The 14,020-nt window shown below is 37.4% G+C and overlaps 1 protein-coding gene across 1 annotated transcript; it reads left to right on the top strand.

Annotated features, from left to right (window-relative positions):
• The first annotated feature begins 483 nt into the window (after positions 1-483).
• On the top strand, positions 484-13,680 carry LOC130414396 (G2/M phase-specific E3 ubiquitin-protein ligase-like). Its single transcript, XM_056740269.1, has 14 exons — positions 484-557; positions 670-742; positions 2,929-3,685; positions 3,766-3,851; positions 3,950-4,009; positions 4,084-4,132; positions 4,209-4,300; positions 4,414-4,453; positions 5,267-5,331; positions 5,501-5,811; positions 5,886-6,064; positions 11,534-11,706; positions 12,473-12,687; positions 12,992-13,680. Exons 2-14 carry the CDS (start codon positions 717-719, stop codon positions 13,240-13,242), a joined length of 2,304 nt encoding a protein of 767 aa, XP_056596247.1. The 5' UTR covers positions 484-557; positions 670-716; the 3' UTR covers positions 13,243-13,680.
• The last annotated feature ends 340 nt before the right edge of the window (positions 13,681-14,020 follow it).

Below are 14,020 nucleotides of genomic sequence, written 5' to 3'. Positions count from 1 at the left end.
TAGGGTTACAGTGACTTTACACTGAGTGTAGAGATACCGCCAGTAATTTTTTAGCACAACTCTGCCCATCGATGGAAAATTACTTTAGCATCATACAAATATTGTAATTTTATATATATTACAGACATGTTGGGACATTGATTAATTGTATTTTGAGAGGACAACCACGTCTCTTTTTCACCTTCATGAGCTTATTGTTCAAGAAAAGGCCAGGGTTTAAGAAGAATAGGTATTTTAATAAAATTTCAATGAGATTAAAAAATAAATTGAAACGCATCTCGAGGTAGATTCCTCACATTAAATTAATAATATGCAGTTTTAAAATAAACTGGGTTACATTGGATGCCACTTTTAAGAAAGGACCATATCAACCAATAGCGACTGACCTCTCAATTTCAAGTATGTCCAGAGGACGCGGTTATGTTTCACAAACATCGATAACCAATAGAGCAAGCCTTTCCATTTGAATTGAGGCGGGAGGAAGTTCATTCTACTCGGCGGACTCGCGGAGTTATAAGAGGTAGAATAATTTAGAAGAGCTACAACGTGGAAAACAGGTAGGCTATGTGTCTTGAATTTCGATCCTTATATTACATAGCCCATATTTTTTAGATCTAACGTTATTTGCATTGTGTGTACTGTTTGTGAACAACATTGTTTCTTTTTTAGGAGCAAGCACATAATTCCGCCCGAAACGTATACGTATACACGAAATAATGGATAACAAGGATCAACCGCAAAGGTAATAAGTCTCTTCCCCCCCCGTGATTTTGCGGTAATCACAGAAGATTTCGTAACCAAATTTAATGCACATTGCTAAACATTTTGTACACATCTATATGTGATAGAAAAATTAGAAAATTAGGTTATAGTCTACTGCGCATACATTGCGGAAATACCTGATCAAATTTGCACAGATTAGTAAACGTAGTATTATTAAAACTAGAAGTATTAGCCTACTGTAAGCTACTGTTCACACCATGTCTCGTGGTCGCCTAACGACCGGCTGGCGCCAAATATTAGGGGTGTAGTTCAATTTCGATTCTATAACCATTTTTTTTAAAGGTTTAAAAGCCGACTGATCTATTCTCAGAATCGATTAATTTTTACTTTTCCCTTAGAAGTTCTGGAGTGGCCACTTTTAGTCGGAAGGAGGGCGTAAAGCATGTGATTTTCATCTATGTTATAAGACGTCGTGTCAGTATTTAGCCGGCGCATCTCTCACACCTGCTTGTGCAAGGGTGGTGTGCATGAATTTGTGCGTAAATATTAATAGCATATTAATAGAATATTAACATTCTAGCGTGGTTTAGTCAGTTTGGTAATGCTGTTAATAGTTGCAGTTAAAGTTCAACTTTCGGAGAACGAAGGAAGCTCGTTAAAAGTCGCGATGACGCGAGACGCCCCTTGCTTCAGCCTGAAGCGCAGTGACGTCGTGACATTTTTTTAAGCGCGCCTTAACGTGTTGTGGTCAGACATTCGTTATGTGCATGTGTGTTTTGTTTATGCGTCGATAAACGTCTTTTAATGTCAAGAATATATATATTTATTTCATTATAAAATGTAATGCTGCCGTTCCCGACCAATCGGACCTACGATATAGGCTATGCCCTACCTCAATTCATTCCTGTCAATCACGTGTCACGGAATATTAAAGATAGCCAAAGTGATATGCAGTTTGTTAACAGCTTACGGATACTGTATGTCTTTTCGTGCTGTTAAATGTTTACTTATTAATATTAATAATTAATTTTAAAGTCTGCAATAACTGAAATTCGAGCTTGTCTGGAACGCAGCGGTGCATAACGTTATGACCAAATCATCCCAATTAGTTTCAAGAGTAGTGCTAATTAGTGCCTTTTTAGACTGGTAAAGTACAATAATGTTTGATGTCTTCATACGCTGTATGCTTTTTCTGCATATTTTATAAATACAATACATTGTAAATCTTTAAAATGACAACATAAACAAATGTTACTGCGGATGCAATAATATATTCTTATCAGCAATTTCTATGTTTTTCAAGTTTCGCACCTTCACTCAGATAATTCCAATTAGTTGTGAATAGCATCTCCCCTAAATTGCTTCATCTTATCAGATCACATCTTAAATATAATCCTATAGTAAAACATATTCCTAACATGGTTATTGGAGGCATTAATATAAAGGATAGGAAATGCAATAATTATCATATTAGAAAATCTCTCACTCAAAGTTTGAGTTGATGTCCAAAACCACTTGTGAAATGGAAGCAATTTTTCTATATTCCCTTGACAGGAAAAAATATGGTCAGAATGTAATTATTCTATGTTGCCCAATAAGGTAAAATAACTTAATTTTAAAATATTGCATAAGTATTAACCCTGTCATGCTTTTATTAATAAGTTTAACAAATACATTTCACCTTTATGTTCATTCTGCAATCTTGAACCTGAAACACTTACACATCTTTTCTACATTTGTAGTTTGTCATTAGGGTTTTGTGAAAAGATCTCTATGTTGATGTTTGACACCTTTTACAAGATAATTGTAATTGATAATAGTTAGATTTTCTTTTTACTATGTTATTCTGATTCTTCATTAATTAACAAAGTATTGAAATTACTAATGCTTCTTGGGAAATTTCACTTACATAAAGCTGAGATAATGTCTATAAAACCATTCTTTAAGTTTTTTTGTACAGATCTAAAGGTAATTTATGGTTCACCTAACCACAAATACTAAAAACAAAAAAGCCATAAAAACATCTAATTTTATAAAAATTATATTGGATAAGTTATGATATATCTCTATTTCAAATATGTATCTTGTTGCAGTAAGATCTGATATCTATATTCCCTTTTTTTATTTTGTTAGCAATATGAATTTAAATACAAAAATTGATCGACATATAATTTGTATTTTAAATTTGTGCATGTGTTTTATCAGCTCGGATGAAGACATGCGCGAATTACTTCGCCAGATGCAAAGAACAACTACTTTACTGGCAGAAAGACTGGCCTATTCCCAAGGAACCCCTGCCAGAGACATTCTGCCGGGGACATCCTCTCAGGGACATCATGCCACGGACATCCTGCCAGGGACATCTTCCTCATCCCTTATCCCCCCCTTTCACTCTTCTCTCCCAACTTTAACATCCACTCCATCGTGCTTCCGGACAAACTCAACCCGTTGGCAGCCTTATCCCTCTACCTCAGGTTTTTTGAGCAGCCAGGAATCATCAAGGGAAGATGGCATCCAAGTGAATCTTTCTAGGCTTTTTAGGCCATATAATTCAAATCCAGGGCAGGGGGGCTCCAAGGGGAAATATCTTAAAAAGAAAAGAGAAGTACCCTGGAGCCATTATTTTTTTTGTCTCTCAGAACCAGAAAGCAATTTTGTGCCTAGTCTTGAGGACACACAGGTTCTCGAGGAATGTGGCCTGGGGCGCAAATTGCTAACTTTTTCAAGTAACACTGGCAGCCATTCAGAGTTAACTGAATGCCTTTACCAGGCATACCCACTACTTGGAGATGCAGGGGGGTACGTCTTAGCCAGGAGTGACCGCAGAAGGGAGTTAACCAACATCCCAATGCCACCTTCAGGCTACTCTGTTCCCTATGTAAGACATTACTGCAAAGGAAAACGGACTCCTATTTACATTATTCCCCTACAGAAACAAATTGAGCTGCAACCTAAAGAATATGTAAGTGCAATGTGCTAAGCGCTGTAGTTTGTGAAAAATGTAAATGTTTAAGTTTTGTCTAATTAATTTCAATTCATTAGGTTCCATCTGTCATGCAGGAGTGTTTCACATGCAAAAGCCACATCATGCTTTCTCATCTGGCTGAACACCTTGAAAAATGCAAATGGTAAATTGTGTAATGACCGTCCTTCTATCTTATTGTTAATGTAAGCGTTGAGTAGCTTTAGAAAAGATACAACTTCTTTTTTTATTCCATGTTTACAGCAAAGATGCTAACACAAATTCTGAAGAATCGAAGGATTCAGTCAGCCAATCAGAGAATAGGTATGGTACTGTGTGCCCTAACGTTTTGGTTAATGTGCTTGTTGTGGGTTAAAATGTAGGAATTTGTGTTTCAGTTCCAGTGATGATGAAGCAGTGCTATTGGCAATTGAACTATCTTTACAGGTTTGTATGCTTGCAAAGATTTACTTTTACTAAAAGTTTCAAACAAGTAACATATTTTACATTCGTACACAAGCAGGATTGTGTGACCACAGAACAATCAACAGCAGATGGGTTAAACGAGGCTGGAACTGATCCATCTTGTGTTGCACCTCAAAATGAAGTCCTACTGTATGTGTCTTTTCAATTATTTGATTTATGCCGGGTAGATTTCGTGCTTTATGCCAAGGTACAATATATGAATTTAACAGTTAAGAGGATTGTCTTTACTTTTTTCTAAACAGACCAGTTGTTATCTCAAGTGATGAAGAGGACACGCATGATGTAAGTTTACCAGTATTCAGAAATAATTCTGTTTGGCATGCATTATTATTTCTTTGGTTGTAAAATAATTTACATGCTGTTGTATTATATATTTGTGAAAAATTCGTAAAAAAAATTATTAGCTACATGTTTCTCGAATCAACATAGAGAAAAGCAGTTAGTTTACTTTTCTAAGTCGTTATTTTAGACTGATCTGCATAAAAGCGGTATTTTTTCCATACACACTTATGAATCATTGAATTATAAAGTGTGCATGGTGTGTATGAATTAACTTGCGAGTTTATTTAACTGCAAATATCAAAATAATCCAAGACAGGGTAAATGCAAACATGAGCACAGGAACTCTAAACAGAAGCCGCAGACAGCTTCACAAACATGCAAAATAACCAAAAATAAGACTAAAACACAGAGGTCTATGTAGACAGTATAGTGAGGTTAATGAGCAACAGACTGTGAGTTATAGAAAGTGTAGTATATCATGGGAGGACAATGGTGGATCTGCAGAGTGGTGATCGTGACATTGTTGTTCATGCTATTACTGTTTTTTCCACAGTTTACATTAAATGTATTGCAATTTCTTATTTTCAAACATTTAAAAAGTTTGAACGTTCTTTGGTACCATATTCATTTAAACAACTTTGAAAATGGACTGGTTGTCAATTGACTTTGTAGTGGTGTTACAAATTTGGTATAAAAAAAAAAGATATGTACTAATTCAAAATCGTTAGCATACTTTCTGAATATCTTTTAGATAATACACAGAATTACATAGAATATGTATTTTTAAATTGTATTGTTTTGTGTTGATTACAGAACAGGATTTCTGGTGAACACCAACTTAATGAAATGTGCCCATCCCAGCCAACAACAGCAAACATGTAAGTAATCTGTAAAAGAACAACACAAAACAACAATTTAACCAGTTTTTATTTTATTATTTTTACCATAACCAAAGGTTATAATGTTTGAAGTGATACATTACCACAGTCAGTTATAGGGGCATGCAATGTCAAAAATCTTATAGAAACTGTAACCATTTCATCACAGGCCAGATTTGGAAACTGCATTGCGAAGACTGGAGGACCAGCTGGACCCTGGACTTCCACCAGTGTCCAACTACATCAATGTTATGCGTGATACGGTGCTGCCAAGCGCAATGAGGGCATTTGCTCGCCAACGTTTTGCGCCACAAAGAAGGCTTAATGTCATTTTCGTGGATGCGGAAAACACCGGGGAGGGAGCAGTAGATGCTGGAGGTCCCACAAGAGAATTTTTTAGATTACTCATGGTGGAGCTGAAGAACAGCCATTACTTCTGTGGCGCCGAAGACATAAAAAATTTGGCTTTGGTGTCTCGAGGTGAAAACACTTTCAAATAACAAAAGTTCCAAAGAAGGGCGTTTTTTTGCAAACCTGTGAAATCTTTTTTTTAGCTGTGCAGGCAGGAGAGTACAGAATACTTGGGAAGATGCTGGCTGTATCAGTAGTCCATGCTGGAGTTCCTCCATCATTTTTTTCTGAAAGACTCTACAGTCTTATCTCCCACTGTCCCAGTCCTCCTGTCGACCTGGAAGAAATAGACGACTGGGAAGTGAGGCAGATGCTTCAGAAGGTATGTTAATTTAAGTTACTGTACATTAAATCACCATGTTGATTCTACAGTATCCCTAAAGAGATAAACTGCGCCACAAAGTACGTTTCATAAATACGTTATCTGTTTTGACATTTAGACATCTAAGTGGGGAAGGGGTAAAGTGAGCTGGTGGGTAGGGATGAGCGAGTACAGCAATATCTGTATCTGTCAACCATATGAATTATCTGTATCCGTATCTGCACTCGGACTGGGCGGGACCTAACCCGGAAGTGGGCGGGATTTAACCCGGAAGTGGGTCGGGTTGTCTTGAGATGGGCGGGGCTTTAACCGGTATGTTATTTTAAGCATGCAATTGATTTGGGTTGATCAGAAATTGTTATATTTATTGCTGATTATAAAACTATTTACATGACATGCGGTTGCAATTATGAAGTAAAATGTAATGAACAAGAGTTTTCATCTCAACATAACTTTATTTTTTTAACTTTTAATTAAAACTGGTTAGAGCCAGCTGACGGTTTAAAAAAGAAAAAAAAACTCCCACAGGCGGAGACGCAACGCAAGTCGCATTCTACCAAGCACCAAGTCTGAACAAACCCCACGTTTATCAAACCTCTACTGGTTAATAAGTAAGTACTACAAACCGAAGTAAAAAACAAACCTGAAGCAGAAGAAACCCTAAACGTTAACGGAAAAGACCCGCAAACCTGAGTGACTGAGGGAGTGACAGAGAGAGAGAGAGAGATCTGTTCTCTTCTCAGTGTTCTGTGTGTGAGTGAGCGGCGCGGAACACAGTCAGCAACACAATACATCTGTATGTGTGTAGGGGAGGGGCGCTGTGACTGTCAGCTACCCAGTGAGGATTTGTATTCAATCCGAGCACAGATATTCACTCGTATTACTCGTATAATACTCGTACTCGGCAAAAGTGCTTTATCCGTACCGGATACTCGTTTCAGCCGAGTATCCGGCTCAACTCTACTGGTGGGTTGGAATGTGCAACCTCATCATTAAATGGCACTCAAAAATTACATACTACACATTTAAGAAACGTTTAAAAAAAAATGTAAGTACATTTAAGAGCTTTTATAGTAACACTTCATATTACGGCCCGCAATGAAATGTACCGCATAATTAAACAGAATGTAGATCGTAAATAGTTGTAACAATAATGTACCTATGGAGTACATATCTGTAGTCAAAGAGGAACAATTTGGGGAATAAAAATTCGTCAAGAATTTTTTAAAACTTTTACAATTTAATAAAGGTTTACATGTCTGTTTCTTTTAATCGTGAAGCTGTTCCCAACTAGTTTTACCACATACGAACTAGAGGAAAAAACACCCCGGCTGAAGACCCGGTAAAAGTGGCATTTTGCTAATTTCTTTTATTATCAATAAAAACGTGGCAGAATTGGCGATAAAACATGAGTTTTAATGTGTTTAAAAGATAATGTAATTATTACCTCTTTATTCCCGAAACTTTGCATATTGTTCCCGTTTACCTACAGATATGTACTCTATAGGTTCATTATTATTAGAAATAGTTATGATGTCAATTTTGTTTAATTATGCGGTACATTGCGTACCCACGATGGGGTAAAACAAGACAGGGACTAAAACTAAAAACACTAAAACTATTAAACAAATACACCCAGAATGGGGACAAAACTACAAAAACCATACAAATCAGTAAAACAAGACCAAAAAGCAGAGGACTTATGAAAGAATTGTAAACTTCTTACGTCTCCATATCTAAATAACATTCTACGGTTGAAGAGTCTAGTCGACGGAACACACAGAGTTTCAGGCCTGGAGACAAAGTTTGACTCAGACACCAGGTGCTTGTTCAATCTGAGTCCAAAGTTTATTATTAAGGACTAATACTTATAAGCTTGTAACAGGAGGCGTCATATAAAACCACGAGATGTGGAAAATCACCAGACTTTCTGTTTAGTCTTATTCCTCCTGAACAATCAGATATGATCACAAAGTACGTATTCAAGTACTTAATATTACAGCATCAAAACAATTGTCCCTAGACATCATTAGGAACCTTGAGATGTAGACCAACAGATACTTATATCAGCATATGACAGCATAAGACATGATACAACTTTCAACGAGGCTAAACAACAAGACAGTACGGCACATCTAATATGAATTTAAGCTAATACTAATACGAATGAATATGAATGAATACATATGATATATGAATATTGTATTGTACACAGATGCAATATTTGTAGAGGACACGGACGAAATCCAGATTCTCACAACTTACAAGAGTAATGCACACGACTGGACAATGGCACTTTACGAAGACGGACTGCACAGGACAATAGACATGAGGGCATTATATAGAGGGAACAAACGAAGGATAATGACACAGGCACAGATGTGAACGATTGACACATTCGCAGGATTATTACCGACAACAAGGGGGGATGGGCTTAGACGCGTGACTCAAAGACACACAGCAAAAGACTAAGCATCTTCGCTGTAACACATCTTCTATGTGTTAATGTTTCAACAAGAAACATTAACACGTGAACAAGATACTTCCACAATTCTGCCAACCAGAACCCGAATTCAAGATGAAAACAATGAGGACAGAATTGCGGAAGTATCAGGGGGGCGTGGTTAAAGGCATAAGACCGGAGACCGCGTGATTTAGGCAAACAAAGCCACGCGGTTCCACACCAAACGATCACATGACATGGTACTGCCACGGCTCTGCCCACAAGACTCTAAGAACAAACAAGACCAGACTGGGCAGAACCATGACAACTCTTCACCATGGAACTAACAGCTGGCTTGGAATGCTGACTCACAAAAGACTGTCCGATCAGAGATGAAATGAAGATGCACTTGTTTATGAACACAACCTATTTATTGTCACCACTCACAAGGCTGATTTGGGTGTAGTTTTGATGTTGTAATTTTCTAATGTAAATATACATAATAATAAATTACAACAGTTAAACATAATAAACAGTTGGCAATAACACATTACAGTAAATTAAGTTCCATAATTTAACTTAATAATAAACCCAGAAGATTAAAACAATACAAAAGACGCTGTAACTGCTGTGTTACATACAGCGCACAGCTGTAACTTGACATCTTTAACGTATCGCATATATTTTGCATGAGGGTAGATTATAACAGTTTTTTGGGGTAAGAGCGTTGGGCTTGTGATCAGAAGGTTGCCGGTTCGAATCTCAGTGCCAGCAGGTCATGACTGAAGGGCCCTTGAGCAAGGCACCTTACCCCTGATTGCTCTGCAGTAATGTGTCATCATTGTAAAAAACTACTTGTAAGTCGCTTTGGATAAAAGCGTCTGGCAACTGAATAAATGTAAATATAACAATTCTAGTGCTCACAACAGTGTGTGTGTATATACACTCACCTAAAGGATTATTAGGGACACCTGTTCAATTTGTCATTAATGCAATTATGTTGGTGGTGTAATGGTGTGGGGGGTGTTATCTTGGCACACTTTAGGCCCCTTTGTGCCAATTGGGCATCGTTTAAATGCCACGGCCTACCTTAGCATTGTTTCTGACCATTTCCATCCCTTTATGACCACCATGTACTCATCCTCTGATGGCTATTTCCAGCAGGATATTGCACCATGTCACAAAACTCGAATCATTTCAAATTTGGTTTCTTGAACATGTGTTACTTGCCTGATGTTAAAAAGGGATGATACCGTAACATTTATGTGAGACAACTGTTTCCAGGTGTGGTGCAGATCAAAAAGGACACCGAACCGAGGTATTAAAGTTCAAAGGTCTATACTATAGTCGCGTTGAAGAAATACACATAATTACATAAACAAATATACATAGAATAAAACAAGAAAAGAGTGCCGCACAAATTAAAGAAAGAAACAAAATAAAACAATCCTTATACTAACCTCTAAACTTGCTAACAAAAGAAATACGAAAATGAAACAGAAGTCTTCAGCGTATATGACGCCCCAAATAAACTAATATAATCTACAAACAAAAGTACACGGGCGGCGTCACACTCTCAAACCTACACTAACAAAGTATAAACTAACATGATGCACTGATCTGCATCCTCAAAGAACTCGATGGAAATCAATTGTCAAATACTAGATCTATAAATAGATTGAATCACATCGCACAACGCATGACTAGGCACGTGAAGAATCGAACGAATGGTGTCGACCACAAACAGCTGACTGCGTCGGAGCACACGGTACGCTGGCATGGCGCACACACACACAATAAACTCGCGTCCTTAAATACAGCTGGCACGCCAGCCGATTGGCAGGACCTCATGACGTCAGAATGATGATTGGCAGTCGAGTCAACCAATCAACACCAACCTAGAAGTGGAGCCGAAAAGGACACAGAAAAACAGGAGATCGAGAAACAATACAATGTACACAAAACACACACGGAACGTAACAACATGACAATGAGTTCACTGTACTAAAATGGCCCCACAGTCACCAGATCTCAACCCAATAGAGCATCTTTGGGATGTGGTGGAACAGGAGCTTCATGCATCCCACAAATCTCCATCAACTGCAAGATGCTATCCTATCAATATGGGCCAACATTTCTAAAGAATGCTTTCAGCACCTTGTAGAATCAATGCCACGTAGAATTAAGGCAGTTCTGAAGACGAAAGGGGGTCAAACACAGTATTAGTGTGGTGTTCCTAATAATCCTTTAGGTGAGTGTATGTATATATATATATATACATACATACATACATATATAAATGGATTACAGTTGCGTGTGATGAATATACGCACACTTACATCTTTACCCCACGGGCTTAACACGAACACATGGAAACAAATTACTCCCTCTTTATCAGCTACTTATTTGAAAATACAAACTTACTTTGTCTTCACGCACAACACTTCATCCAAAGCCATATATAAACAGTCTATAATACAGTAGTTTTAGAAACTTTAGCATCTGACTACGCATCCTGCTGTGATGTACCCTCTCTGTGCAGGCGGGGGATCACGTGCCAGAGGTCTCTAAGCGTCTTCATGTGTGCATATCTTGACATGCGGGAGATATAAGAGTGAGAAAGAAGCTCATAACAACAAACGACATACAACAAACTTTTTAACAATACAATTCACAGGACCCTTACTACATAATAATCTTTTACATTTTAATCTTTTATTGTTTTAAATGTTTGTGTGCTGCTGTGCTTACCTCTTTGTAATAAGCACAGTAGACACGTGTTGTGGACCCGCAATATTAAAAATGCGCTTTTAACATAAAAAGTCTGACTTTAGACCACATTTGAGTTGGTCCATGGGCCAGTCTTTTTTCAGTCCCTAAAAATAGCAACGCTCCAAAAATCTGCCAAACACACCTCTTTTTTGATCAGTAATGCAGTATTGATTATAGCTTGCCATGTAAAAACAAATCAATCAGCAGTTTTGTTTGTCCAGTACATCTTTGTCTTATTTTACATCTGCAAATAGATCAAGAATGCAGAAACGTTGGCGGAAGCGCAGGAGGGGTTGATTGATGCTTCGGCTACTATGACACTTCTTGGACGCTCCACCCTCCTGAGGAGTCTGCATGAAAAAGATGCCCTTGTGGAAGAAGCTGCAAAAGCATATGTTGAAGGCCGGCTAAAAGAAGCATTGGAACAGTGAGTATTTCAGAGTTCTAAAAAGTATTTTTTAACTTCCCGTTACAGGGATATGTTTACCATTACTACACCTGGAAAGCATAACTCACGTGAATTGAACTCTGAAACATGCAAGATGGATAAGAGGATACAATTTAGCTCTCGAGATAGGGTTTGAATTAATGAATACTTTGATCACGAATACATTTTTAAAACACGTGGATACACTTATATAAATTACACAGATAGATAGATACTATACTGTTGGAAGTTCAAGCAAATACATGTGAAATACCAATGCATGTTATAGTATAGTATGCATAAGCATGTAAACTTAATGCAAGCCTACACCTATAGACACTTGCGTATACATATAAACTGCATATACACATTACCATAGGGTAAAAATATTACTTTTTACGTGTTATAGTGCTGTAATCGGTTCCCCAGTGTATCTGACAACTCAGAAAATGTGAAAAATAAGATCAAATTAAGTTGTTACGGTGGGCCTTTCCCTGCAAGCATGTAAGAAATTGAGATGTTCAGATTTCCCTTCCTTTGTGAAAAAGGCCCTTATTTTAATGTTACCGCCCCTTAATCTACAACTTTCCACCCATGTCGAAGCCCCCAAGGTTGTTTTCACAAGTGAGAGTGGTGTACTACGGTGTATGTGATCTCATGGCTAAAGTATATAGAAAACAAATGTTTTTATTTTTGTTTCCTTTTTTTAGCTTATCACTTGCCTCACTTTCATTTTTGTTTAATTAGATTTCTTTCCTTGTTTTAGGTTGACTGATGGGTTGAAGACCCTGGGTCTCTCTGACGAAATTAAGGCAAATCCACAATTGATGAAACCACTGTTTACAAGTGGTTTTAAGCCACTTGAGGTGGATGACCTTTTGGAACTTTTTATGGTAGATTTTAGCCAGTCCGGCAGCAATAGGCGGAGTATAGAAAATCGAACAGTGATGTTTTGGAGGGATTGGCTCGTAGAGGTTGGAGGTATGTATTTTAATGATTATTCTATTGATAGTGTCATTGTTGTTGTGTTACACATTTAGGGCTGCACAAACATGCCTTTTCACGGCTCATCGGACGTGAGCACGCTGATGACTTATGAAAACTGTGTGAACCGTGTGTGCAGTAAAATTGGTTGTACAAATGACAAAACTGAAAAATACCAATTTATTACTCCCATTTTGAGTTGTTATGATCTTTTGATGGTTTTTATGTGTTATTTTTTTTATTGTTCTTGGTTTGGGATATTATCAAATTCTTGATACTGTCCTATCAATTTTTTTCTAAGAGGGGAGCAGGCCGGTGACTCTCCAAGAAATCCTGGTTTTCACCTCTGGTGCGGACAGGATACCACCTCTGGGTTTCCCCCAGAAACCAACAATTCAGTTCCTACACCCTGAGGACCACGGATTGCGTATCTTCCCAGAGGCCAACACATGTGATGTGACCTTGCGTTTGCCTCTGCACCAGTTCTATCCAAACTTCAGAAAGAAAATGGAGTCAGGGATACTTCAGTCTCCAACTTTTGGTTTTGCCTGATTATGTTGTTTTTTTCATTAAGTTTTACCTTACATTGTTCTTTTTTTATGTTGTTTTAAAAAGTTAAAGAAAAATCATTTTTTGTTTTCGTTAACTTTTCATTATACATGCAGTTTTGTTGTTGTTGGACCTATTGAAAGTATGGGCAAATTGTTAATTCTGATTTCAAAGATGAAACTTAAATAAAGTTACATTTTGTTGACCCATTTACATTTCTCACTATTAATTTGTTACCACTTAATTATCATTTTTTCATTGAATTTTTTTGAAGTTAAATAGGAGCATGATGATTGATTAAATACAACCAGCATTTGCATATTTGGGGAATGACTACTGTGCATCTGACGGTGTATCAGCTGACGTCTGACTGCTGTGATGAAGTCTATGGGCCGCCTTTCGCCATGATGGAACCCTACGACTTTGTAACAACAAATGCCATTGACCCAACTTCTTTCTGGAACTCCTGTTGTGATGGCTGTTGCTGCTGCCCTCAAAGTCTTTACCCAAAATATGGCGGAGAGTAATTAGTTATTTTTTCACCCAAAACTATCAATAGTGTAATATTTAGTTTATAATCACTAGCGGTCCTTAATTTAATTAAACAGTAATAACATTACATAACTTGATTAAGAGAGGTCATTTGTTAAAAGATATGCCGTAATTGACACTGAATATGTTTTTTTGTGAATAATAACAATAATGTTGGTTTTATCAGTGTCCTATTAATGTCTACATTAATGGGATGGCTGTTGAACATGTTTCCAGCTTTAAGTTCCTG

This window comes from Triplophysa dalaica, chromosome 24, assembly GCF_015846415.1.
Source record: "Triplophysa dalaica isolate WHDGS20190420 chromosome 24, ASM1584641v1, whole genome shotgun sequence".
Lineage (NCBI taxonomy): Eukaryota > Metazoa > Chordata > Actinopteri > Cypriniformes > Nemacheilidae > Triplophysa > Triplophysa dalaica.
Note: the sequence above shows the minus strand (reverse complement) of the source record. Positions and strands in the feature narration are given on the sequence as shown.

Coding starts and splice junctions, on each gene's coding strand:
- LOC130414396 (XM_056740269.1), top strand. CDS start 717: ATGGATAACAAGGATCAACCGCAAAG. Junction 3,686..3,765: donor AGCTGCAACCTAAAGAATAT/GTAAGTGCAATG, acceptor TCAATTCATTAG/GTTCCATCTGTCATGCAGGA. Junction 6,065..11,533: donor TGAGGCAGATGCTTCAGAAG/GTATGTTAATTT, acceptor ATCTGCAAATAG/ATCAAGAATGCAGAAACGTT.